At 41.9% G+C, this 27,053-nt stretch overlaps 1 protein-coding gene and 1 pseudogene across 2 annotated transcripts in view; one reads left to right on the top strand and one right to left on the bottom strand.

The window, feature by feature from the left end:
- ptpn4a (protein tyrosine phosphatase non-receptor type 4a) overlaps positions 1–25,963 on the top strand; it is a 54,655-nt gene extending 28,692 nt beyond the window's left edge. For both annotated transcript variants that reach the window (XM_088315046.1, XM_088315045.1), the window contains 20 exons: positions 655–775; positions 1,194–1,281; positions 1,888–1,976; positions 11,389–11,452; positions 12,986–13,158; positions 13,562–13,630; positions 13,751–13,885; positions 14,350–14,511; positions 16,112–16,271; positions 17,206–17,289; positions 17,425–17,481; positions 17,603–17,759; positions 19,162–19,328; positions 19,444–19,534; positions 19,659–19,720; positions 19,882–20,028; positions 20,528–20,656; positions 21,955–22,103; positions 22,385–22,520; positions 22,595–25,963. In XM_088315046.1, the coding sequence (XP_088171172.1) occupies positions 655–775; positions 1,194–1,281; positions 1,888–1,976; positions 11,389–11,452; positions 12,986–13,158; positions 13,562–13,630; positions 13,751–13,885; positions 14,350–14,511; positions 16,112–16,271; positions 17,206–17,289; positions 17,425–17,481; positions 17,603–17,759; positions 19,162–19,328; positions 19,444–19,534; positions 19,659–19,720; positions 19,882–20,028; positions 20,528–20,656; positions 21,955–22,103; positions 22,385–22,520; positions 22,595–22,945 (2,591 nt within the window). In that variant the 3' untranslated portion in view covers positions 22,946–25,963. The remainder of the gene's footprint in view (positions 1–654; positions 776–1,193; positions 1,282–1,887; positions 1,977–11,388; positions 11,453–12,985; positions 13,159–13,561; positions 13,631–13,750; positions 13,886–14,349; positions 14,512–16,111; positions 16,272–17,205; positions 17,290–17,424; positions 17,482–17,602; positions 17,760–19,161; positions 19,329–19,443; positions 19,535–19,658; positions 19,721–19,881; positions 20,029–20,527; positions 20,657–21,954; positions 22,104–22,384; positions 22,521–22,594) is intronic.
- Positions 3,321–9,698, bottom strand: LOC148323530 (uncharacterized; annotated as a pseudogene).
- Positions 25,964–27,053: the final 1,090 nt, after the last annotated feature.

Raw genomic sequence — 27,053 nt, 5'->3', positions numbered from 1 at the left:
AGGCAGCAGACTCGTAGGTTAGTCCAGGGACTACTTGAACGAATTGATGCTTTTGAACGTCAAGTGCGAGCTATCGAGCTAATGGCTTTGGGAATTTGATCCGCGCCGCCTTCCGCCGATGGCTATGAAAGAGGGAGACAAGGGAACCATTTTCCCCCTGACATTTCTCTTCCTGGAAAATGGACACTTGTATTCTTATTATATTCTGATTTACATCTAAATCAAGTAGTTTTGATTGCTTTGTTGTTGGATAACATTTTTTTCACGACATTATACCTAGCAGAGGTACGAAACCCGCGGTCCTTGAACAGTCAGCATCGTTAAAATTGGTAAAATTACTCATGCAGGACCAAGAAAAAAATGTTTGCAATTATTTGTGCTAAATGAAATATTTTTAATTTGATGCCTGATTTATAAAAAAAAAAAATCCATGTCCATAATTGTGACTTGAACTATGTAGAGTTGATTTAAATATAAAAAATGTGAGGAATCTAAGAACAGTGACTTTAATGTGCCAGATGTTATGACTGTTGCCTAAGGAAAACAACTTGCATGTTTTCATTGGATGATGACGTTATATACCATTCATAAAAAAAATGTGCAAATCTCTGCTGATAAATTGACATTGGATCCATGTTGCCCTCTGTGTTGTAGCGGAATTGGGGGATTACAATGAGACTGAGCATCCTCTGGGCTATCTGTCAGAGTATTGCTTCATCCCCAACCCACCTCAAGATTTCCATAAAGAGGTCGCCAAACACCACCAGCAGCACAGGTAAATGCGGAGGAGAGGAGAGGAATTTTGATTTTAGTCCTTGAAAATACACCTTCAGCTCAAGTGTCGTAATATGTCTTTTCTTCTCCTTTTCCATATTGCAATGGGTTATTCAATCTACGAGACCATTCGTTGCCGTGTATTCATTAATTCTACCATCAGTTTGTGTACTGCATATGTGCACACACACCGCTTTATGTGACAGTCCCTAAGCCATTACACTCTCCCACTGGCTACTTTTTTGTTTCGTTTTCCTCTGGCTCTTCCTCTCGTTCACCATATGTCTTGTTCATTAACACACACACGCGCACACACTTATCCTTCCTACAATGTCACCGTGCCTCCCCCCTTGCTCTTCCATCACTGATCCTTGCCTGTATTTTTACTCGACTCTTTGTCTCCCCCTTCTCTCTCCCAGTGGTCTATCTCCTGCCCAGTCGGAGTTTAATTATCTGAACACAGCACGCACGCTCGAGCTCTACGGGGTAGAGCTGCACTATGCAAGAGTAAGTAAAGTTTGATCTGCTAATGCCTGCGTGTGTGCTTGTTTTTCTGTTTATCTTGGTTCCCCCACTCCCCTCCCAAGCAAACGGCATATGGCCTGTGAGACAGTCACTGTACAATGTGTCTGCACCTTGTGCTCCGTTACTTCCTAAAGATCAGAACAAGATAACTTTGCCTGCATGCTGTTGTGATAGATCAAGTCCTACTTGTTTGACTCCAAGGATAAAATACTGTCAAATGGACTATCATGACACAGCCTTGAAGTTGTGGTTAGGTTGTCCAGTAGCAAGATAAAAGGCCTCCTTTTTTTCCCCCATTTTTTCATAGAAGAGACGATACTTGTTGGAATAGAACTCAGGGTTCCTAAACCTGAACCCACGCAGTTGGTGTCATACTGTGTTTTCTCTTACGAGCATCTGCTCGTTTTTAGTCAGGTGTATGCACACAGAAGCGGCTCTGTTTCCACCAGCACAGTGTTGCAGTAAAACAGTGAGGGACCCAGTCTCAAAAATTCATTTTCTCTCATCTGCAATCCTACTCAGTATTTGTCTTTTTTTCGGTTCGACCCTCCTCCCTCAACTCACCTGCTCTGGTTCATCTTGTTTCAGGATCAGAGTAACACAGAGATACTCATTGGGGTGATGTCTGCCGGCGTTGTCATTTATAAGAACAGGGTACGGATCAACTATTTCCCATGGTGAGTGATACAAACACACGTGCACACACTTAGTTTACTTACCTTAGCAGCAACATTCTTTCTTCTGGTGACTGTGATCATAAGGTCATCTCACTTCTGGGCTGTAGCTGGGGTGTCGTTGAGCCACTAAACTCGAGTGTTTGGTGTGCTATACATTTATGTCAACGGATAATGGTCCAAGTCAAATTAAGTCAGAATCCTGGTACAACCATTCTTATTTTATGAATGCCAGACGCAAACACTCACCTGTGACCTTGGATGATCTTGCAATTTTTTGTAATCAATTGTCTTTGGAAAATCCTCAGGTATAGATCATATGTGACAGCAGCCTGTCACAGACGCCTAAATGGGTTATGATGTGTAAATATTTTGTGAATAGTGATACAGTAAACTGTACTTTTGCATTTTAAATGGAAGAAAGTTGGGGTATAGCAAGTCGTGCTGTCGTGGAGAGATTTATTTCCCTTGGCATTGGCATTCTTCTTCTAGTGACTGTGATCATGTGGTAAGCAGACATGGGGAGTAATAAAGCCGCTAAACTGGATTGTTTGGCATGCCATATTAATATCCACATCTGAAGTTTCAAGTCTTTCGAATTGTGTTTCTTCCATTATTGCTTTATGAGTGTGAGACCTGGACACACGCAATTCACCTTGAATGAAGATTATGCTCTTTTGCTTGACAGTATGGATGTGAATGTGAAATGTCTGTGGAATGGCAACGAGTCTTGTGGGTGATCTGCCTTTTGCCCTGCGTCAGGTGGGGTGGATGCCCTCAACAGGATAGGTGTGATATAAAATGAATGGGTGGGTGCTCACTACGTACAATTCTCTACCCTTTAGGCAAGATTGACACTTGTGCGTGCTCCCAAACTTACCTGACCTGTTGCGACAATGGCAATAGAGGAAGAATGTAGCAGTGCTAATGCTTGGTTGTTGTTTATAACACAAGCACCCTTAATTAGTGTGTAACTGACCATATTCTTGCTTGATACACACCAAGACAATTATAAACAGACATCACAGCTGAAAGAAAATCATGGTTCGTTTATGCACGATGCTGCGGGATGACTGTGAATGTGAAGCGTGATCGGCAAGGCAACAGATTCAATTACCGGTACTCTTTGTAGCCCCCCCCCCCTCCCCTCAGCAAGAATCGTGGTTCTACTCTGTTGTACTCCGTGGCCAAGAGCAGACAACCTGCCAACTGTACAAGCGTGTGGATAACGAACAGTGCTTTGTTCGAAAAAAATCGAATTCCTTTGATTTATTCATACTGGGCAGTTCTTATTGCTGAGGGCCATTCCTGCCAACTTCTCTTACCCGGTGTTTTGAAACAATTCTGATACTGCTTATGATCAATTACAGCATCAATAAGAGTGACTAGTAGCGAGACTGATGCCCAATCGTCAGGCTACAATGGGTTAAGCTGTCTGTTATGTCCAATCAGACAAGCGTGAGCCCTTGAGTAGACACTGCTTACAATCAATTACAGTATCAAATAATATAATAGTCACAACTCAGATCAATTGCTATGACTTATTATTAACTTCAGGATCGCGGATCGTCGGCGACTTACATGGACAACAAACACTTCACTGCGTTAAACAAGCGGCACATTTTATTTAACCCACAGTATAAAGTGTACAAGCAAGCAAGCAAGCAACAATTGTATTTCAGCTCATAGATTACATGCAAGACATAAATCTCATTACCGTGTGCTGGAAGGACGGAGAGCCCCGGCGTCCTCAGTAATGCGAGCAAAAAATACGATGCTGGGCGTCCGCGCGTAAAACCCTCAGCCGACTCTACTTTCGTTTTGCCTCCGTCACATTCTTATAGCCAATATTTCATCCCAACCCCTCCCGTTCGAGTGCGCTTTGATGGTTCGCATGGCCCTTCGCACAACTTTGGCCTCTGCCAATCCTCACTCCCTTTTCGTTATCGACTGTACCTTTTCACATGAGTCAGACATTCCTGGTGCTTAGGCCCTGTACGAATTCTTTCCAATTATTCCCGTTCTCATAACATGTAGATACAACCTGTGCAAATTCTCATAACACATAGATGTAGCCTGTGCAAATTCTCATAACACATAGATGCAGCCTGTGCAAATTCTCACAAGATATAGACACAGCCTGCGCAAATTCTCATAACACATAAACACAGACATCTACTAACGCGTGCATATAGGTATAAAATGGTTATTATGCAGCATTTATGTGGTAAAACAACATTAATAAACCATATTTCACTTCATTCCACTCCTGGTGTTTTACCACCAATTGATGCAAACAGGTTCCACAAATTTATTAACCCGTTAACGTGTTGTTCCCAATTATCCAATATCCACTGAAACCATGGTACATTATATGAGTGAGCAAAGCAAAACCAATGATCCTGTAAAACATTTACCACCACATGAGTCAACATGTCTATGTGCGTGGTACAATGGATTTCTCGCCTGGTATATTCATTTCCAATCCGGCGGACATATTCAAAGATATGCCCTTCTTCTTCTAAATTTAAAGTTAGTTCACACACATAACGGTTATACCAAGAATTGACAGTTTCAATTTTTATTCTCATGGTTCCATGCAATGATATATTTCTTTTTCTACTTCTAATCGAATTCGTCGAACATAAACACAAATTCCAATATTGCATAGCGTAGTCAAAGCGATAGCTATTAAAACCAAAATCATTGGTGGAAGCAACGTTGCCCTAGCAGTTTGTGACAAGCCTGAAAATATGTCCCACCAATGATGAGCAGACTGTTGCTGAATGATTTTAGCAGCATGCAATGTCGATACCATCAGTTGGGAAACATTGGACGCATGTGACTTTATCAATTTCTTTACCTCAGTGGATCGTTCCAATGCGCATTTGAAACGCTCCAAAGAGATTTGCCATGGTGTGCGTAGCACTACCCATTGTACAGCCGTAAACCGGCTAGCAACTGTGTAATTTGTCAACCAATACGTCCCGTTTCCCCACTGAGGTATGCGGCCCCACCTGCCACAAAATGTCCCTACTAGGTTCCCTCGACCAATCGCACAAGGTGAAGTTTACGTTGGTTAAGCAAGGATTAACAAATTCATGATGCAATTTACAAGCTAGTCCTTTATCAGTGTTTTCGCAAAGATCGGTATTAAAGGTCTGGTTTGTGTTTGGGTTCACCACAACTCAGAGGATATATTCCAGACACTACGCCACTCCTGGTAATTTCCTGTAGTCATTACTCGTACGAAACGCTCTTTTTGCGTCTGCGCATGTAGGTTTTGTATGCTACATGTGGTCCAGTTTAGCTGTTTAGTTACATTGGTTAACACTTCACTAGTGGCGTTCCACATATTTAATTCCCATTTAAATACATTTTGCCACAGTTTAGCATTTTCGTTTTGTCCCACTGTTGAATTAGGAAGCCACATTCCTACTTTTAGTAGGGCATCATGAGTTCCCTGTCCGGTCCCAGCTAATTTATAGCGTGTCACTTCATTATCAATGGTGTTAGATACCCCCAATAACGTTCCGGTTCCCCCCAATAAGGTGTCGTGTTAACACTCTCTCTTCTTTCGAACACACGTGGGAAAAACAGGAAATACAATACATTTTCGTAGTTATTGCTGATTGTGCCAAGGGTGTACATGTATCAATTATAGGTACCAGCTGGGTGTTTGTAATGTGTGTGTGGGGGGGGGGGGTCGCTTTACTAACGCCTCTCCCCTTCTCTGGGATGAGTCATTTGGTCCAGTTCTTTCCTTGACGGGTCGGATCACACTCTGCTCTGAACCAAAAGCTCTTGACATCTCCTTCCATCGTACCTGGTTTCACTGCGCACAGCTCCACCCTGGACTTGATCCAGATTCTAGTTCCGTTACGAAACAGCCATTGGGTTGATTCTTTTCCAGGACTCCAGAATACTGCATCAGCGGTGAGGTTGGCCACCGCACACAGCCCGCCCCCCGGACACGTCACTCCATCCTGGGTCACGTTGACCCCCTTGACCCTCTCACTGCCGGTCAGATTCCATGACAGCGGGCCCTGCATTCGGGGGTACAGAAGGCGTCCGGTCGTTTGCTCCCAGGAGAGTTGGACCATGGCACCAAGGTCAAGGAAGAGGATGACCAAGCAGCCGACACCACCACCGTGCCGGACTTCGATGACGGCCATGGCGTCTTGATCCGTTGCCGGCCCGTCCCACAAGCAACTCCCACCACGTCATTCACACCGGCTGTAATGAACACAGTTAGTTCCTACAATTGAAAGGCACAGATTAGTTTTCACGTAAATAACACATTTTTCTTCTCCTTCAAATAAGACGCTCACTGTAGCGTCGTCTCCTTGTGCAATTATCTCAGCAGCCCGGGGGGGCCCTGAGTTTTGTTTTACCCAAACCTTAGCTCCGGCCCTGTCGGTTGAGCCAAAGCCCCCTGAGCCTCGTCCAGATCTTATCACTGGTTTAGGAATTTCCTGAACTGTTGTCATATTGCACGGTTTTATTACCAACTGGGCGATTTTACTGCCCTTTCAGGTGCAAGGTCATTCCAGCCAGTATGTCCATTCCAATTATCCATTCTGCGATGGGTGTAACCACCACTTCATATTTCCGAATTGGCATGTGTCCAATTTTCAAAGGCAAAGTTACTGCCTTTCCATTTATAATTTGCCCCCCTATTCTTTGTACCGGGACTAGGGTGCCCTTCATTTTGTTGGGATTTCCTTGAATCAACGAGGCCTCCGCCCCTGTGTCAACCAGTGCCAAAACACATTGAACCGAATTATTCCAATAAATTGCTAGCTTTACATGGGGTCGAATATCACCGACACTCCATCGTTCTGACAATTTTGACTGGCTGGCAACAAAGGCTTGACCTTCATCCTATCCTAAGAGATCAAAGACTTGAGACCTCGTGCCTTTGTTTTTTCCTCTCTCTTTCTTTCCTTTTCGAACGGCTGCAACATACCTTTCATCCTCACTGCTGCTTTCCAAACATTCCTCTCTGTTCCCCTCCACGGGAGGGGCAGAGGGCACAGCTGGTTTCATCATATCTTTAAGCATTCCTGCCAATTCTGCAAGTTCAGAATGACCGGATCGTTCTTCAAAGCGCAAACAATTAACTTTAAGTCCTCTTTGTCTGCACCTGGCCATCAAAAACTCGTTTGATTGTCCATCAATCTCCGAATGAGGGACTCCCACGTCTATTAACGCTCTCCACATAGCGCGTCTGTCCCCCTGATCCAGCCCAATTGCATCTGCACCTTCCTCGTACAGACGTCTGATCCATGAGTCAGTGGGCTCCCCACCACGCTGTTTATATTTGGTGGAAATTTGTGTGATTTCGTCCTGTGAATAATCTTCCTTAGTTACAGTTACTCGCGGTGCGGGTTGAGGAAACTCCTGTCTCCGCACAATGGGGTTTCCTTCAGCGTCCACTACGACAACCCCATTAGCATCCCGCTCGACATCCACAATAGGCAATACCACATTTTGCTCTTCACGCCTGCGTGCTATCGGTTTTATTTGCAAATGTGATAATTTTGGATAGAGGGACTGCCCGGTGGCAGGGGCTGTTACTTCAACGTCACCATCCCCCCATATATCTCCTTCCCAGCCCTCCGGCTCCCATTCGCCCGCAAGATCTCTCGTAAACGCCCGTATTTGTTGCGTTTCAACGCGGCGATCAGTTTTCCGCTGGTTAGCTCGTGCTTTCTTGGAAATATGCACAATTGTTTTTTCCAACACAGAATTTAATCTAGATATTTCCTTCTCTAGTTCTTCGATCTTATTGTTCTGCATTAGAATTTCTTGATCTTTACGCGCACCAGCGAGGAGAGCAGCGTCTAACGCCTTATTCTTCTCCCGCCATGCTTCTGCACAAATCCACATCATCTTCCGCACACCCCCCAAAGGCGCTCTTTTACAGACCACCACCTGAGTCAGTAAATCCTTAACTGACGTCGGGCTGGCCCCCACTGGCATGTTAACCCACGGACCAGGGCGTCCCCCATTCCGCGTCAACAATTTCCCAATTTCTCTAAACTCATGACTGTCCCACCCCGGCACTCCCGAGACGCAGTCAACAAACCCCCCTTCGGGTCCTCTAAACTCACGACTGTCCCACCCCGGCACTCCCGAGACGCAGTCAGCACGACTGTCCCACCCCGGCACTCCCGAGACGCAGTCAGCACGACTGTCCCACCCCGGCACTCCCGAGACGCAGTCAACAAACCCCCCTTCGGGTCCTCTAAACTCACGACTGTCCCACCCCGGCACTCCCGAGACGCAGTCAGCACGACTGTCCCACCCCGGCACTCCCGAGACGCAGTCAGCACGACTGTCCCACCCCGGCACTCCCGAGACGCAGTCAGCACGACTGTCCCACCCCGGTACTCCCGAGACGCAGTCAACAAACCCCCCTTCGGGTCCTCTAAACTCACGACTGTCCCACCCCGGCACTCCCGAGACGCAGTCAGCACGACTGTCCCACCCCGGCACTCCCGAGACGCAGTCAGCACGACTGTCCCACCCCGGCACTCCCGAGACGCAGTCAGCAAACCCCCCTTCGGGTCCTCTAAACTCACGACTGTCCCACCCCGGCACTCCCGAGACGCAGTCAGCACGACTGTCCCACCCCGGCACTCCCGAGACGCAGTCAGCACGACTGTCCCACCCCGGCACTCCCGAGACGCAGTCAGCAAAACCCCCCTCGGGTTCATCCAAAGTTTTACTCTTACTCAAACAACAAGCCATGTCCAAGTCGCAGTTTTCCCGAGATCCTGCCGACAACGCCAAAAATGTTTTGAAACAATTCTGATACTGCTTATGATCAATTACAGCATCAATAAGAGTGACTAGTAGCGAGACTGATGCCCAATCGTCAGGCTACAATGGGTTAAGCTGTCTGTTATGTCCAATCAGACAAGCGTGAGCCCTTGAGTAGACACTGCTTACAATCAATTACAGTATCAAATAATATAATAGTCACAACTCAGATCAATTGCTATGACTTATTATTAACTTCAGGATCGCGGATCGTCGGCGACTTACATGGACAACAAACACTTCACTGCGTTAAACAAGCGGCACATTTTATTTAACCCACAGTATAAAGTGTACAAGCAAGCAAGCAAGCAACAATTGTATTTCAGCTCATAGATTACATGCAAGACATAAATCTCATTACCGTGTGCTGGAAGGACGGAGAGCCCCGGCGTCCTCAGTAATGCGAGCAAAAAATACGATGCTGGGCGTCCGCGCGTAAAACCCTCAGCCGACTCTACTTTCGTTTTGCCTCCGTCACATTCTTATAGCCAATATTTCATCCCAACCCCTCCCGTTCGAGTGCGCTTTGATGGTTCGCATGGCCCTTCGCACAACTTTGGCCTCTGCCAATCCTCACTCCCTTTTCGTTATCGACTGTACCTTTTCACATGAGTCAGACATTCCTGGTGCTTAGGCCCTGTACGAATTCTTTCCAATTATTCCCGTTCTCATAACATGTAGATACAACCTGTGCAAATTCTCATAACACATAGATGTAGCCTGTGCAAATTCTCATAACACATAGATGCAGCCTGTGCAAATTCTCACAAGATATAGACACAGCCTGCGCAAATTCTCATAACACATAAACACAGACATCTACTAACGCGTGCATATAGGTATAAAATGGTTATTATGCAGCATTTATGTGGTAAAACAACATTAATAAACCATATTTCACTTCACCCGGTTTAGTCTTTGGTCTTATGCAATTTGGTCTTTTGTTTTAATCTAAAAAAAAATATTAGTCATTTACCCCCCAGACAAAGAACTACTAATTTGGGGGATCAAATGATAGATATTGTTGATGCAAATCCACCTGAACTGGCTCCAGGAATTCCTGTTGCTGAAAAATATACTGTGGGATAATTTGATAGCCTCCCACAAAATAGTTGAGTTGGCAATTACCATTCATCCCCCCTTAAACCCATATTTTTTTCCTGTAATTATGGGGCTGATTTTTATCTTTTTTATTTTTTTAAATATTGAAGCATCTTTTCATTACTCTTCTTACGGTGTTCTTTGTAGTGTTTGTCTGCAGTCTTACAGCAAGTGACAAAGGCACAATGTTCTACATTGAGAGTCCCTTTTTAGAGTCCCTTTAGTGGTGTCCCCCAACAGCTGCCCTTTAGCATTTGTTGAGAGAAATTAGTCTCACATTTCATTGCATTTTTTTGATTGTTTCTGTCTCAATTGTGTTACAGAAATCAGGGCTGTGCCATCTGCTATGATCTTATCACTTCCTTTCTTCTTTGAAAGATTGCTTCTTTTTCTTGTTCTGAATCGCATTCACAAATGGGTTTAAAAGATTGAATCAGGAATTCTGAAGTCGTTCAGATTTTTACCATTTTTTTATAGCAGTGAAACGCCAAACAAAGGCACGCTTAGATGGGCATGACTCATGCTCAACCTCGGCATGTGTGTGTGTGTTTCTGCGTGCGCATGTGTGTGCATGTGAAATATATTTAGCAGAGGGTGATGAGTCAGAGTAGCAATACAGCTCCAGAAAGAAATTATGTTACACTGCTGCTCATCAGCACAACTCTTACAGTATACGCTGGTCTGATTTGAACGAGTTTAAAATACGACTCTGCAGCAGCAAGACGAGATGACAGATTCATGTGAAACTCGTGATGCAATTTTTTTTTTAAATCGACCTTAATGGACCTATGGCATCCAGATAGCCACAATTTCACAAGCAAGTTCACTTCATGCTTGTTGTTCTTAATAAAATAAAACTGGCAGTCATTTTGAATACTAACATCACCAAAATCGATATGCCCACGTGTGTCTTTGGTGGGACGTCGGCAACAGAATTTTTCCGGTAGACTGCTAAGTGGTCTATGCCCCACCTGCTGTCTCTCATCTCTCATATGCCTTCAACGTGCAACTGGAACAAACTGAGGACAATCCACACTACAGTATGATTCAGTCACCCAGTAGGACAAAAGATCATTCGGCCATTGAGGCTTACAGTGGAAGTTTTTATTCTCTGGGGGATTTGTGCCCACCGTCATGCCCTTTGGGGTCTGAGTCAGAACATTTGGCATTTTATTACAACCAGCCCTCCCCCTCACTGCATTTTGCTTTAAAAAAAAAAAACAATCAGCTCGTGACTGATTTTATTTTAAGCGCTGTGAAACCTAATGTGGCGTGCCGTGTTGCACTGATCCAAATCTGCCACGCGACTTAAATGCTTCTTCCTTATCCCAAAACTTTTTTTGTGGGTAATCCTGCCCACAGATAAACAGTTCATTTTGTATTTTAGTATGCCCAACCTTAAAACGACAATGAGCTTCCAATAGAAGCATTCTCTTTTTACAGGAGACAACATAGACACTAACCTCTCGTCATTGCTTTCCTACAGGTTGAAAATAGTGAAAATATCATTCAAGTGCAAGCAGTTCTTCGTCCAGTTGAGGAGAGAGGCGGTAAGTGTTTATAAATGCGACACAAAAATTGTTTCATTGCTGTTTTGTTTGTGAAATACAGACTGTGGCCACCTGCTGGTATGGAACGGCATTGCATTTCATGTCATGAACGTTGCAGTCAACTGATGCTGCTGCAGAGTTGTTTATTATTTTTATACAGATTCTGCTTGTTTTTTGAATCGCCTAAAGTTACCCAATGTTTACAAGTTACAAATTGTGTCTACAACCTTACTTTGATTGTCTCTCTATCAGATTTAATCTGCATTGTGCCATCTTCAAGCCACCTAGCCGTTTTTTTTTTCAAATCGTGACAAGCTTTCGCATGCCAACAATGTATGGCTGTTGTAAACAGTTGTGGATGGAGGAACGTCTTCTTCAGCTCCACTTTAAATTTTAAACTTGGAAACATCATTACTGACGCACATCCACCAAATGACTTTGATGCTCCATTTTAGACTTGAAATCAGCACAGTTTGTGGGTCCATTGGGAAAAATCAATGCATATTGTGCAACCTACTGCTGATTAGAAAAGAATGGTAAAAATCGGAAACAAGGAGAGAATCTATTCTTTCATTTGGTACTTGCGATTGACTGTCAACCAATTCAGGGTGTACCCTGCCTACTGCCTGCACTCCTTGAAAATCGATTTAATATCTCTATAAAATGCTTAAAATAAGCATCATGATGAAAAAAAACAAAAGAATCAATTTGCAACGGCATGTTAACCAGAGCCGCTCTCTCATTAATCTGCTGGAAACAAACTACATTTGCACAATTATTTAATACGATGTATATATAAAATTAGTATTATAATTATGACCGTAGCTGTACATTTGTCTGCATTCCTTTTCTAAATAGATTACAAACTTATTTTTCACTTTTTTTGTTTTGTTTTAAATAACATTAAGTCAATTCCTTTATAGACAAAAACTTAAACAGTTTGTTACATTCCCTTAATTTACCCAATGTCAACAGAAACCGGGTACTTAAAACCAACATAAATGATTTGTGGCGTACCATTTACCTCCATCGCAATTATACATTTATGTGGTTTTACCGTTATAACCTGCCCTCCCAAGAAAACCATGACTGATGTGGCCTAGATGAAAACAAGTTTGACACGTCTGCTGTAAACGAGCCTAAGTGTTATTACGTTCAATGATTTTTAGCTTCACTGATATATTTGCACATTTTCTGTTAGATGTGGGATTCTCTGTGACATCTAAGCGATACACCACATACTTTTCCCAGAGGGTGGTTATCATTCCGACAAATGCATCTACACTGTCATTCCGCATGGGAACACTAAACAGTATACTTGTTTTATTTTTCTTAGAAAAAACATCTGAGAATGTTCCTTGTGGCAGAGACATTAACGTCCTGTGAAAACATTGCAAATCTCTTCTGAGATTGTGACACTTTCGCTCTTTATATCTGGCAAAATAGCTGACATGGTCCTAAGTGTCAATCAAAATCCGAAATTGGTGCTATGTGTTATTCTTCCGACTTTTTCCATCTTTTCTTTCCACTCAGACCGAGACCCGAGAGACGCTGCTTGGCTTCAACATGGTGAACTACCGGGCGTGTAAGAACCTGTGGAAGGCCTGTGTGGAGCACCACACCTTTTTCCGACTAGAACGACCCATCCCGCTACAGAAGAACTTCTTTTCCCATTACTTCACCCTAGGCTCAAAGTTTCGATACTGGTACGAAGAAGCAGGATGCATTCACTACACGAACAATCCAAAGCATGTTGACTTCAAAGCTGGGCTTTGACAAATGGAGGCTTACATCCATTTTCTGAGACACATTGTTGTTTCACTTTGGTTTTAGAGGCTTGCGTGCCACCTCCCACCCAAATATCTGAGCTTAAATTATTCATGGTTAACCCAAAAAGGGATTTTCAACTTGCAAAATATGTTTCAGTTGGTGTTTTGTCTCTAACAATCCATTTTAAATAATAAATGGAAAATATATGTTATAATATATTTTTCAAGACTTATGCGTAATTTGATCAAAGACGTCAAGGCTATCAAATACAGATTTTTATTTTTTTTAAAGATTCTTTTAGTTCTATGACATTTCAGTCTTTGTTACTGTTCCATGTAGTGGGAGAACAGAGGTACAGTCTGTACAGTACGGCAAGGAGAAATGCATCAAGGACAGAGTTTTTGCCAGGTAAGTGACCTTGTCTTTTCTAGTTTGGACAATTCAAAATCCACACAGCAGCTGTTATATTTTTAATATGTCTTTAGTCGAAGTTTCTTTGCAGCTGAAACGATCGCTTTCTCTGTGCAGATCTCCTAGCAAACCTCTGGCCAGAAAGTTGTTGGGGGGAACTGACTGGGAGACGGTGAGCAGGAACAGCCTATCAGATGAAAGGCTGGAGACCCAGAGCCTGCCGACTCGCTCACCACCTGGGACGCCCAATCAGTACGTTCAAATTTGAGCCTTTCCATAAAGAATATTTTGTTCTTCACGTTTAATGAATGCTTTCAAATGAATATTTGGCTACATTTCAAAATAGAATAGTTCCCTCATGTCAGTACATCAATTCAAAAAGTAAAACCCGTTTTAACATGTAGAGTCATTTGGGGGTATAATTGTGAATTATTTTTTTTTAAATTAAATCTTAATTAATTTTTTTATTAGGATGTACCTCTAAATAGCAAATGAATTTCAAGCCAATGCAAAGCCGATACATACTAAATATACCTACACAATATATATTATACATTTAATCTAACGATAATGCGTGTTTTGTGATCAAAGCAAGAGAAGATGTGCAAGTCGTAGCCCATATGGCTACATTCTGTATCCCTCACAGTGGTAATAAATCGTTTTGGATGAACAAGGCCTTCAAGTTAGAGTCTCAAAAGTCTTTGTGTGTTTCTTAGGAATTCGTTGTTTACACAAGAGGGCACGCGGCTACGCCCGTCGTCTGTCGGCCACCTGGTTGATCATGTGATACACACGTCGCCTAGCTTGCCTGTCTTCTCTTCCAATCACAAGTCGGCCTCCTCCACCCAGGCCAACAGTATCAGCTTGGACTCCACCCCGTAAGTGTCCTACCTGCCTTTTGCCACCTTACAGCTCCCCCCCGCCCCTCGACCCCCCTTTTGATGCACATTTCCAAATTAACTTGGATTTAGCGGCAATGCCAAAGATTTGAGTTTTGGCTCCCATATAAAAATAGTGCCCCCTGTAATTTTGTGGTTAAATTGTACTCATCTTTTGTTAGTGCCGCTCTGTCTGACTGCACTGCTGAGTTGACTATTTTTTTTTTGTCTGGGTTTGTCTGTGGCCTCTCCAACAGTTCACACCCTTTCCTAGTGACACTTAGCTGAGCCCTTTGGAAAGACTAACCCTTTGTAAAAACACTCATAAAATGTGCTTACAGTACGTGAGGAGGGCGGAGTGGGTATAAGAACAGGGGCAGTATTGGAAATCGGCGGGTGTTTTCGGCATTTATATGTTTGTACAATATAAACTGTCTAGTAAATTATTTAATAGGTCTTCAATGTAGTTTCACTTGAGAAGCAACATTATTGACAATGATCCATATATCCTTAGCTGCATTTGTGGGGTAGCTTATCTTGACTTCAAGTTAAAAACAGCATGAACACGAGTACCAGCAATTAATCAACTAGGTTGTGCAATAAGTTAGTAGATTTTTAAAGGCATCTCTCTTGCACAAAGCTGCAAATATTTACTGTTCTTTTCTGCTGCCTTCAAAGCAACGCGCGCACACACACAGTTGCCAAATTGTCTCATTTGTTTGTTCCTCAGCCAAAGCGATGACATAATCACCTGCCCCTTTATTGTCAGGCAGCACAGCACAACTTATGTTGTTGTTTTTTTGTTTTTTTTCATTCTCTACTGGTACACATTTGCCCTTTTATCATGACGTTTCTACGTTATAGAACAAAATGTATTCATTACAAGGTGGCTTTAAATGCCTCCATTTTTAAAAATGTCCCCATGAAAAACGCGCTCTTAACTTTTTGGGCTGTTCGCCTGCTCATTTTCTTTAGCTAAAAGAGTTAAAGGCAGAGGTGCTTAATGGGTCTCTGTAACTCTTATAATTGGCTAAGTTGCAATATATACATCAAGAGATCTCTATCTCAATGCAATGTGAACATGGAGAATGTGCCATGGCCTCCTGCTGACCTTTTTTCAAGCCACAAGTGTATCTGTTTGTGTGTGTGTGTGTGTGTGCATGTTAAAGACACAAAGTGGCACCAGTAACAGCAGTCAAAACAAAGGCAATAATGTTTGACTGCTGCACTCATCCCCAAGGAAGATCATGCCCCTGCGCCAAACACACACCCGCATGCACACACGATGACAGTGTGTGACTTCTGGCTTTTACCATTTTCATGTTGCTGTTGTAAGCATTACCTGATGATCCAAACCTTTCACATTCAGGGTGTTGTCCTTCCTCTTGAAAGCACATTTCATTTAAATAAATTCATTGTGACAAAGAAAATGCCAGCAGGCCTCTTTGATTCTTGGGAGCTTTTGCATCTTACTTGTTCTTTTCTTGTTGTCCCTTTTCTCTTAGTTTTTAATTGAATGTTTTCTTCACTGGAGTAGTAGCATTTAATATGATGTGTGTAAACTGTTGCATCTCTTTATTTTTCTCTCTGTATTGCCCAGTTCTCCTGACGGGGTGGACGGCCAACCTCCAGCTCTGCCCCCCAAGCAACTGAGCAGGAAAACCTTGAGCCAGATTATCCAAGCCCACTCGCAGCAAAGCCTCTTGGACAACCACCTCAACGAGATGTACGACGTTCCTGCCAACACTGACAAGACCACGGTCAGTCAAGGGACTAGATAATACAAAACACATTCATGTTAGGTTCATTGAAAACCTCTAAACTGCCCAGCCGGAGAGAATGTGAATCTGAATGTCCGTCGGTACCAGGTCAGGGGACCGGCCTCTTGTCCAAAATCAGATGAGATGTGCTCACCCATCATCTCTTGAACATGATTAACAGTAGAAAGTTGGTGAATTGGGGAGCTTGATTTGCTGGTTTGATAGTTGTCAAAAGTGATGCATGTTTTTTGGAGCATACAACTGGTTTCTTAAGATTTTTGCGTCATTATACGGTTCAATATCACAATTAACTGTCCTCATTGTCCTCATCAGAATCTGTTATTGTGGAGAAATCGTCCCTTTTAGAAACCCTTCACTTTCAGTGACATCAATTAATTGGAGGCTGAAGCAGTAGGTCGTTGCGGAATAACACTTATTATTGTGTCGCAACAAACATGTCTACTCTGTCATTGTGAACTATCAATACATATAAAACAAACTTCAGAAATGTGATATTTTATGTATATATTTGCTAATCAGTACACAGTCAGCTTGCTATTGCAATCATGTTGCTAAGTGTACTCTCAAAATGGTAACACTAGGCAAAAATGTCCACCCTGTCATCATGTTTTCATATTTATCCATCTTCATGTCTATTTGCAGTTCATTTATGTATTAAAAAAGGTACTGGTATTAAGTGAGACATCTACTATCGCATCCGTTCATGGTGAAATGAGGGCATCTCAAAGGGACCTTATTGTAATATTGACTCCGCAGTCTAAGCTTATTAATCTTGAACGATATCTGACTGAAGATGTTCAGGGTTGCAGAAACAAAATGTTCCTTTTCTCCGCACTCTGTTATCATGCTCATGTGTCAGAAAACAGAAGATGAATTAGCATTAATGCTTTTTTTTTTTTACTTGTTCTTTCAGCTAAATGGAGTTGTCCCTCATGATAATCTTGTCTTGATCAAGATGAGACCTGATGAACATGGACGTTTTGGCTTCAACGTTAAGGTACAAAAAAAAATGCTTAGTGGCAAATTTTTACTTTAGTTGATATGTATTGGTTCATTGAGGTGAATTCTAGAGTTCTATTCCATTCCAGAAGTTGACCGATTTTTGCCTAAGCGCTTCTGTTTGTGCCTGTAGGGTGGAGCTGACCAGAAGATGCCAATCATAGTGTCCAGAGTTGCTCCTGGAACATCGGTAAGTGAACATCCAACATTATGCAGTGATACAGTCAGGACCTTCCCAGTACACGTGTTCAGCGAAACATGGTACAACTCAAAATGCAATTTGACTCCTTTGATCTCACTTTCTGCTTCAGGCCGACCTGTGTGTGCCCCGCCTGAATGAGGGTGACCAGGTCGTCTTAATAAATGGGCGGGACATCTCGGACCACACCCACGACCAGGTTGTCATGTTCATCAAGGCTAGTTGTGAGAGCCACTCTGGAGAGCTCATCCTACTGGTCAGGCCAAACGGTAGGATATTGATGTTGTTGTTCCCACAGCAGGGAAATTCACTGGTTACAGTAGCCAAAGACAGTCAATAAGATTTGAAAGCAATCCAAAAATAATGAAGTAGAAGCATTATCAGATAATCCAAATGAGAGAAAAAAAACAAGTTACTAAAAGTCCCGACAAGCATTGAGTAAAAACAGCAACATTGTGCTGCACAAATATATATTGAAGATGATGTGGTCAGCTTCCATCCATCCATTTTCTGTCCCACTTGTTCCTCATTAGAGCTGTGGGTAAACTGGAGGCTATCCCAGTGGACTTTGAGCTGAATTGAACCAATCGCCCGTTAGTTGCATGGCAGTTTTATTCAGTTTAGTTCGGAATGTGAGTTGAAGCCGGAGTATTTGTGCTTTTCTTTTTGTGCAATATACATGTTCAATCATTTATCAGGCCATGCATGATTTATATGATTACATACTAAGTTGTAATATGATTTACTTCCAACTTTAGATGTAATGCCATAATTATTAGTTTGATGTTTGGTTTAATTTGAAACTATGAAAGGCTTCCCTTGCTTTTCCATAACCAGATGTGAAAGAAGCCAATGGCAATGAAAATATTCATCTCGTCTCTGGGTTTGAATGCTCATAATTATTATGTATGTTCAATAGATTTGTCTTTGAATACATTTGTCTTCAAATATGCTTCCATCTCAGCTATATGTATTCACCTCATGAAAGAGTTCCTCCTCCACCTTCAGGGAGTGTTTGAAGATGACGATGAATCATTGGAATGCTTGCCGTTAAGTGGGTCAAAGGGGGATTTACATCCAGTCATACATCAAAGCAGATACATATCATTTAAATGTGTAGCTCCCACTGTGTTGCTGTCATTTGAAATATCGTAATCGCCTTGATCGCATTATCATCTTCCCTCTGTTGATGTATGGACAGTTGTGGTCAGATATGCTCACTTAGTTTGGACATGAATGGCATTGATTTTTGGGGCGTTTATTTTTAACTGGTTTCATCCATGTGTACTGAATTACACATGGCATGTCTGCAAGGAATTTGGGCTAAACCTCAGTCCGCGCTAATTATATGCATATACATACATTTACCAAAATCACGTAGCCAGTAGTACTCATGAGAAAATATGTCTTTGTCTTTGCAAGCATGACAAAGCATTTTTATGAACAATGGGAAATTCCACGGAATTCAATTTAGCGACGTTCTTAGGATGACAAATTAGACTGCACATGAAGGTACATGTTGTATAATCCCACGACTCTGGAAGAAAAAAAAATGGTTAAAATACATGAATAAAATTCCCAATTTAATGTCTTTCATTTCCATGATGTGTGACCACAACACTCTATTGACTGATTGACTGGATGTAATCATTTCTTTCTTTTCCCATCCAGCCATCTATGATGTAGTGGAGGAAAAGGTGGACTCGGAACCTGATTTTCAGTACATCCCAGAGAAGTCCCCTCAGGATCCCAGCCAGCTAGATCAGCATGCTTTGAGGGACTCAATGGTTGCTCTGAAGGACGGTCTGAGCAGTGGAGCCATACTGGCGCAGTTTGACGTGAGCTTAATATGCACAAATAATTCTGAGCAATGCAGTATTTTTTTAGCTTCTTTTTCAATTGTTTTGATGAATTAGCAATCAACCGACCTCAACTTGCTGCTTTTTCTTACAGCAACTGTACAGGAAGAGGCCTGGGATGACCATGCTGTGTGCCAAATTACCTCAGAACGTTTCCAAAAATCGCTACAGAGACATCTCTCCCTGTATGTGATGACATTTAGAACTAAAGAATCAGCGATATAATTTTTATTATGTATGACATGCTCGGTATCGTCATTCACTTTTGTTTTGCTTCTTTCCTTATCTGTCCAATTGCTCTTTCTGAAGATGATGCCACGCGGGTCATTCTGAAAAGCACAGAGGACTACATCAATGCAAATTACATCAATGTGAGTTTTGATTTTCCTCGCTCTTATTTTTCCTCATCCATCAAGCATGATCTGACAATAGACTTTGTCGTGTACTGCATGCTGAAAACACAAATTACAGATAAAGGTTGATGCAAAAGTCGTTAAACAATTTCTCTGTATTTCAATCTGTGTGTGTGCAGATGGAGATTCCTGCCTCCAGTCTCATAAACCGTTACATAGCCTGCCAGGGTCCTTTGCCCAACACCTGCCCTGACTTCTGGCAAATGACCTGGGAGCAGGGTTCGTCTATGGTGGTCATGCTCACAACGCAGGTTGAGAGGGGACGGGTATGTTCATTTAAAATAGCAGTCTTTGATTTTCTTTCTTCCTGTCTTGATATTATCAAAATTACAGTTGTCGATCCAGAGTATTTTTTGCACTTTATTTTTGTTCATTTGATTGAGTCGTCTGTCTACCTTCCTCATATGGAAACTTGTTCTCTTTCAGCCCTCAGGAAACAGTTTTAGTAATCATAAATTCCAACGGAAGTTAGCTTGTTATTCACCGTAGTTCGACAATGAAAAGAGGAAAATATGTCTTCATTTCGAAAAAGTTGCAAAATAAAGTATGAATGTGCTGTTACTGTGACTGACACTAACATACAAATTAACACTTAAATTGCTTGGCCTTTGATTTATATTTTAATGGAATAGATGGGCAACAATTAAAGGAATATTATTTAAGTCTTCAAATGTGTGTATTACTTAGTAACTGGAGAATTCCATTATCAATGACCAGGTAACTTCCGTGTGACTCTATTTACGAAGTCCTACTTGTCGGTTAAAGGTGAAGTGCCACCAGTACTGGCCCAACCCAGACAGCAGCGCTCCCTACGGAGACTTCACCGTTACATGCCACAATGAGGAGGGCAATTCAGCCTTCCTGGTCCGAGAAATGACCCTCGTGCACTTACAGGTGAGACGGGATGTAGCGATGAAGCCCCATGAACGGTTCATGTCAAATGACCAAGCACGGTCGTAGTATTCTCGCAATGGAACGAGCACCGGCACTCTCAAAAGATGCTAACTAAGGCACGAAAGATGATTTAACTCTGATAATGTTTTACAAATCCATTCAAAAGTCTATCGTGTTTTATCAGAATGGTTTATCCCGCGCAGGATGTTGCATTAATGTTTAGGCACCCAATAAGGCCCGAGTGAAGAACAAGAGAGGGAGAGGATGAAATACAGCAAGGGAGATTAGAGCGGAATCATGGCTCGAGAGCAGCCGGCATTTCTGAAAGAATGAGCAACCGAGAATCCAGAGGAGGTGTGTTGCCATAGTGAGCGGTGTGGGCTGTTCTTTTTCTGGCTCCCACTGCTCCTGCATGTGGACCACGTATTGAGATCCTGTTGCCATAACAACCCAACCACCCCTAGTCAGTCAGATTCTTGCAAAAGAACAAAAACACAGAAGCGGAGTGAAGTGGCAAGATGAAAAGCAAAAAGGGAGACAACAAGTTTGCTTTAGTTTGCTGTTTACAGTCATGGTGGTTATTTTGCATTCGTTTAAATTAGAGACTACTGTACGGTCATTGTCTTAGCTGGAGGAGATGAAACAATAATAACAGAGTTCTTTTTTCCTCAGTCTGTTGTTTGTTATGTTTAGTTGTGTAATTCTCTCTTTGTGTGAACATCTGTGTCCAGTTGACCTCCTTGACCGTTTCCCATGTAGCCTGGCCTTTTCAAAATGTATTGTTCTAGAAAGCAGCATTACTGCCAAATGGTTGCCATAGAGATCATGTTGCCGTGTTGAGGCAGGACAAGTCTTCTGCACGGAATCGGTGGTCGCTATGGCAATAGATAAAACTGTGTGGAAATTTCACATTAAGTTCATCAGGAGCAAAATGATGTTTTACCTCAAATTAAAAAAACAAAACAAAAAAAAAACTTATGCACACATTACAACAACAATCAGAGAGTGTTTTTCCTCATATGTAAGACCCCATTAACGGTACTTTACGTAGAGCCTAAGAGTCGGGGTACAACTTGGGCTGGTTGTCGGCCAATTGCAGGGCATATATAACCAAACACCCTCTCATATTCACAATCACACCTTTGGATGAATTTAGAGTATTCGGTTACCCTAATGTGCATGTTTTTGGAACCCTTAAAAGCTGCTTTTTATTCTCTATGTTGTAGTATTACTGAAATAATGTTTTTCTGAAGGTCGTATTCGTGATCATGTGTCTTTGTATGCGTTTACCTTTTCAGAGTGAGCAGCAGAGAGAGCTGACCCAAATCCAGTACCTGGCTTGGCCTGACCACGGTGTCCCTGACGACTCCACTGATTTCTTGGACTTTGTTGCTTTGGTTCGGAGCAAAAGGACCGGGCAGGACCAGCCAGTGGTCGTACACTGCAGGTACGATGGCCAGCGCAAGTGATGCAAGAAATGTTGTTTTTCCGCACCTATTGGCACATAAACACCCGATGTTCCCAACAGAAGTCAGGTGACCGTGTTGTTAATGCCAAAAAAAGTGATTGGCAATTTGTCAACGTCAAGTTTTTACTGCAGCGTGGTCAAGTTAATGTGTTGATTTGTCGATTGAAACCTTGACACTTGGACCTGCTGTTAAAATCCAGCCTCTGTTTTGCTTATGTGACTTCTAACATAAATCCTTCTACCTTCTGCTTTTTCCCCAGTGCTGGGATTGGTCGAACAGGTGTCCTGATCACCATGGAAACAGCATTGTGTCTCATGGAGTGCGGCCAGCCCGTGTACCCTCTGGAAATAGTCCGGACTATGAGAGACCAGAGAGCCATGATGATCCAGACACCCGTACGTCGAACCGCCTTGTTTTTCAGTTTTGCTTCTCCCGCCGAGTTGAACTCACCTGTCTTCGTCTCCATCAGAGTCAGTACCGCTTTGTGTGCGAGGCCATCCTGAAGGTCTACGAGGAGGGCCTGGTCCGACCGCTGACGCCTGCAGTCTACCAGCTCCTGGAGAAGACGGACGGCAACCGAGAAGAGGAGGAGGAGAATATCGAGGAGGGCAATGCAGAGGTAGGGGAGGAGGACGCGGCTGTGGTGGGGCTGCTGGAAGGAGGTCTGGATGAGGACGAGGATGATGACGATGAAGAGGTTGAGGTTCTCGATGTGGGGGAGGTGACGGAGGAGGAAGTGGAGGAGCCCAGCGTCGCCAGCGTCACCAGCGCCACCAGCGAGACCAGCGTCAACCCTGAACCCGATCCTGACGATCCGTGACACTTTTTCAGGGGAAGCAGGAACAGGAGGAGAATACAAACGCACTGTTGCACTTTATGATAACAAAAATGGGAAGAACAAATAGACAACAAACGGGAAACTCATGGACAGGTTCCAATTAAAGAAGCAATCCCGCCATGTTGGTTAGGTACCATGATTAGAGGCTGTTGTGTGTTCAGGGTACTCACAAAGTCGACAAAAGATGCGTGGCTGCGGAGTTGCTTTTGTGCCATAAGTACCGAGATGATGTGCTGTCCCATGGATGGAAAGCTTCCCGTCACCCTGTCCCCCTTTTTGTGAGTGAGTCTGCCAGACAGACCTGCCTTTTTTTCCCCCTTTTTTCAAGCTGATAGAGAAACCTTTTATCGTTTGTCCCTCCCGAAAGAGTATTTATTGTGTTTTATTTTGTGTCAAACCTTGTCCACTGAACAAAATGAGTTGTATGTTTGTACCAGTCTAGAACATCATGCTTTCCCGGTCCACTTTTAAGTAGTGCGGTAGTCTTATCCTTCGTTAATTCTTTTGCTTTGTGAGGATGGAAAAAAAGATGATTTAATTTATTTTTCTGATCTTCCTCAGCTTTCACGTTTCAGACTGACAGATGGACAATGGGCAAACTATTTTTGCGTGGCGACTTTGGTTCATTGTTTTTCTTTTTTTTTTTTTTTTTTTAGCTGGCAAACGTCATAGTGAAAAACAAAACAGGTTTACAATCTTAAGGATGTGTTATTGGGGGCACACCATTTTTTTAAATTTGTGTGCATGAATCACTTGAAATCCAAGTACTGCTAATTAAAATTTTATTTCTAATTTCACCCTGAAATGATCAGACTTTGACAACGTGCTCCAACCCTAAATGGAAAGCATATCATTTTTTTTTTTCTGTTGAGAGGGCTTCCAGTTTGGGCTCATTTGGGCAAATTCACAAGGATGAGACGAAGTCCTGAAATTTGATCATGCGTCCAAAAGACGTGATCATGCATTGTGTCATTATAGGCATTTCCACGTGTCAATAATTTTTAGGGGACTCCTGAAATACATGTCCCCTAAAATACTTGGATTTTTCTCAGGAGACACACCGACCATTTGGCGAGTCCATACAAATATGAAGCCTGAAAAACAAATATGTCACACGATTAGAAAAAGTACTGGAAGATTTTCACATATTCAATACCTTGAATTTTTTTTTTTATTAACATGCAGCACTTATTTAATTTTTTTTTTTAGGATATCTAATGGTACAACATCATTTCAAGGTACTTGTTTTTAAAGCAAAGTGAATGTCAGTTTACGTGTTCACCCGCCCAAGTGATCAACTCCAACATGGACATTAACTTATTTAACACACAATGATTTTCAGTTGAGTTTGTTTATTGATAAATATGATTGAACATTGTCCATAGCTGTATGGTGTGTAATTTTTCCTTCACATTCTTTGACAACTGGATGATTTTTGTTTCGAAGATTCCGTTTTCAGTCCTCTACAGTTGCATTTCAATAAATTGGAATTTGTGGAAAATATAAATTCATTACACAATCAGAGAAATATTCAATGGTTTTATTTTTTCATTTAGTTGTAATTAGTGGTTTTTATGCGACCGATTCCAATACAGCTCATCCATGAGTCAGATCGGCGATACCGATTGCATGAATTAGCTGCACATTTTTTTCAATTTCCAAGCTGCCCACTTATGATTATTTTAACAATTAATCTGTCAATTACACTGGTCAACAGTCAATTTTAATTTGTATGTGTCCCTAAACCTATTTTTCCGGCTGATTTAAAAAAAAAAAAAAAAATACTTTTTTCCAGCACATCAGGTTTTTGATATTTTTGACTTTTAAGTTGAGTTTTTTATTTAAGATGAAGACAAAGCGCTACTTTTGCGTAATTGAACCGCCTCAACTCATTTCAACGCGTTCCTTGCCCACAACGTTTGACTTTTCAGTATAATATCAGCTTCACTTTTTGACCTGAACTACTGAAATAAATTCACTTTTTCAGCACATTCTAATTTATTGTGACGCAACTGTATAACCTCTCCGAGTTCTCTTCTGAATAATTGGAGCTGTCTGTTGCAAGCCTGCTTGTCTCCTAACTGGAATGAAACATGGTGCCATAAAAGCTTTTCCCTCTTTGCCATGATTATTACTATTATCAATTTTTTTGTCTGTCCTGAGAAAATCAGCTTAGTGTTCCAACCGTGCTTATCCTGCTCTTTTATACCAAGTTAGTTTGTCCTCTATCAAGAAATTCAGTTCTTCCCCGAAACTCCTCATCTGGCTTTCACAGCACATCTCGTCCATCCTCCTCATGCTTTGTATTGTTCCCTCCACGTATTGTGTTGGAACAGTGGAACCGTGCGTTTGTTTTTCCGAGTACATCCTCAAGCTTCATTTCAAAAGAAGCATACTCAACATTCACTCTGCTCCCTTCCGGCTAACTTTGCATTCAGCAGCCAAGTTGGTCAATTTTTCATTTCATTCAGTTTAAAACCAACACTTTTTAAGACCTCGTGAGAGCAGCATCGGCAAGACAAACAAGAATAAAACTTTGGAGATTTTACTAAGCTAGTAAAACACTTTTGCGTATGTACCAAACATCTAGCGAGGAGCTGTATAGTTGAAATGTTTTATGAATGAGCTGCAATTGGTGAATTTGGGGTGCTGATTGAAGATAGGTTTAGAGAGGTTCCAGAAAGAGGAGGCCCTACCTTAGCTGTTTTTTTTTTGCAAAGATGAAACCTGTTTTAGATGGCTAGGAAAAGGACAGCACTTTGTAGAATGCTGCGTGGCATGTAGTGCCACTGAAAAGGAAAAAAAAAGTTTTTTTTGGGGGGGGTTAGAATTTATTTTCTCTTTCTTAAAAAAAGATGATGAGTAGGGGGGAAAAAAAGAAAAGAACTTCTAACTACACAGTGCCACTTGTTAATTTTGTGTAAATAATGCTAGACCCTGTAAATACAATGTTGTATATTAAAAAAAAATCTTTAAAATAAAAGGGAAAATCAATTGTGAGCAGAAGTATTTTGTTGTTTTCCTCTGGATTAATCACCTGTTCCACAACTGGTGTGTACTTCCAAACTTCTTTATTTGACTTGACACAATCTATACCGGCGAGTACATATGCTAAAACCCCCAAGATGGTGTTTTTCCTTATATTTTAAATGCAGCTTTTTGTGTGTCGTACAAATGTCTTGTTTCTTTCTGACTGGATTCCTGGTTTTACTGGTGCTTTGGACGTGTCTATAAGCTTGATTGTGAACAATTAAAGCTTGTCTGTCAAAGCATGGCAATGTCGCTTCAGATTTACACACTGCAAAAGTGAGGTAGCAGAGAAATAACAAGCACTTTCCGGTGGCTATCTTCTCGCACTTGTTAAAATATCACATTTTTTATTGATTATATATATATGTAAAAAAATGAAACGTGGATAAATCATTTAAATCTTTTTCCCCCGGGCATTTTGACTTATAACCTATACAACTCAACTGAAAAAGAAAATAAGGGAAATAACTTCAATGATTGCAAGTGGGGGTGTCTGGCTTAATTCAGAATTAACCCATCGCATTCATAAGCATGCTAAATGAGAGTAAGCAGACGTTGTTTTGTTTTCTCACAGAAGCCTGAAAATCTTTTTGAACACTGGACGTTCAGAGGTTATGTATGTCAGTTGTACAAAACGTACAAGGAAATTAAAAAATGGACATAACATTGGTACGTTAAAAAAAACACTGCGCATATCTAACCAGGAGAGGGCGCTTATGATTATTGAAAAACGAACTGTCTCCGTTTACGACTGAGTTCCGTTAAACGTGTACGTAAACCGGAACACACTAACGCATAACTGCAGTAAATATGCGTAAGAGAATCACGTTGGGGTTCAGACTAATGAAACAATCGAATGAAAAAACAGTAAGTACGGCGATAATTTAACATGCTTGTTCTTTGTAACCTCGAAATGTTATGTGGGACCGTCGAAAACGGAGGATTTGTTTATTTCTATGAGTGAAGGTGTTGAATGACCAAAATAATCTGTGCCATTGTTCTCTTATTTCAATTTTATTACCAATTTGACTTAAGAACACATTACTTCAATTTCTGTATT

The sequence above is a fragment of the Idiotropiscis lumnitzeri genome, chromosome 14 (genome assembly GCF_059441095.1).
Source record: "Idiotropiscis lumnitzeri isolate Australia: NSW breed Sydney's pygmy pipehorse chromosome 14, RoL_Ilum_1.0, whole genome shotgun sequence".
In the NCBI taxonomy this organism is placed as follows: Eukaryota; Metazoa; Chordata; class Actinopteri; order Syngnathiformes; family Syngnathidae; genus Idiotropiscis; species Idiotropiscis lumnitzeri.
Note: the sequence above shows the minus strand (reverse complement) of the source record. Positions and strands in the feature narration are given on the sequence as shown.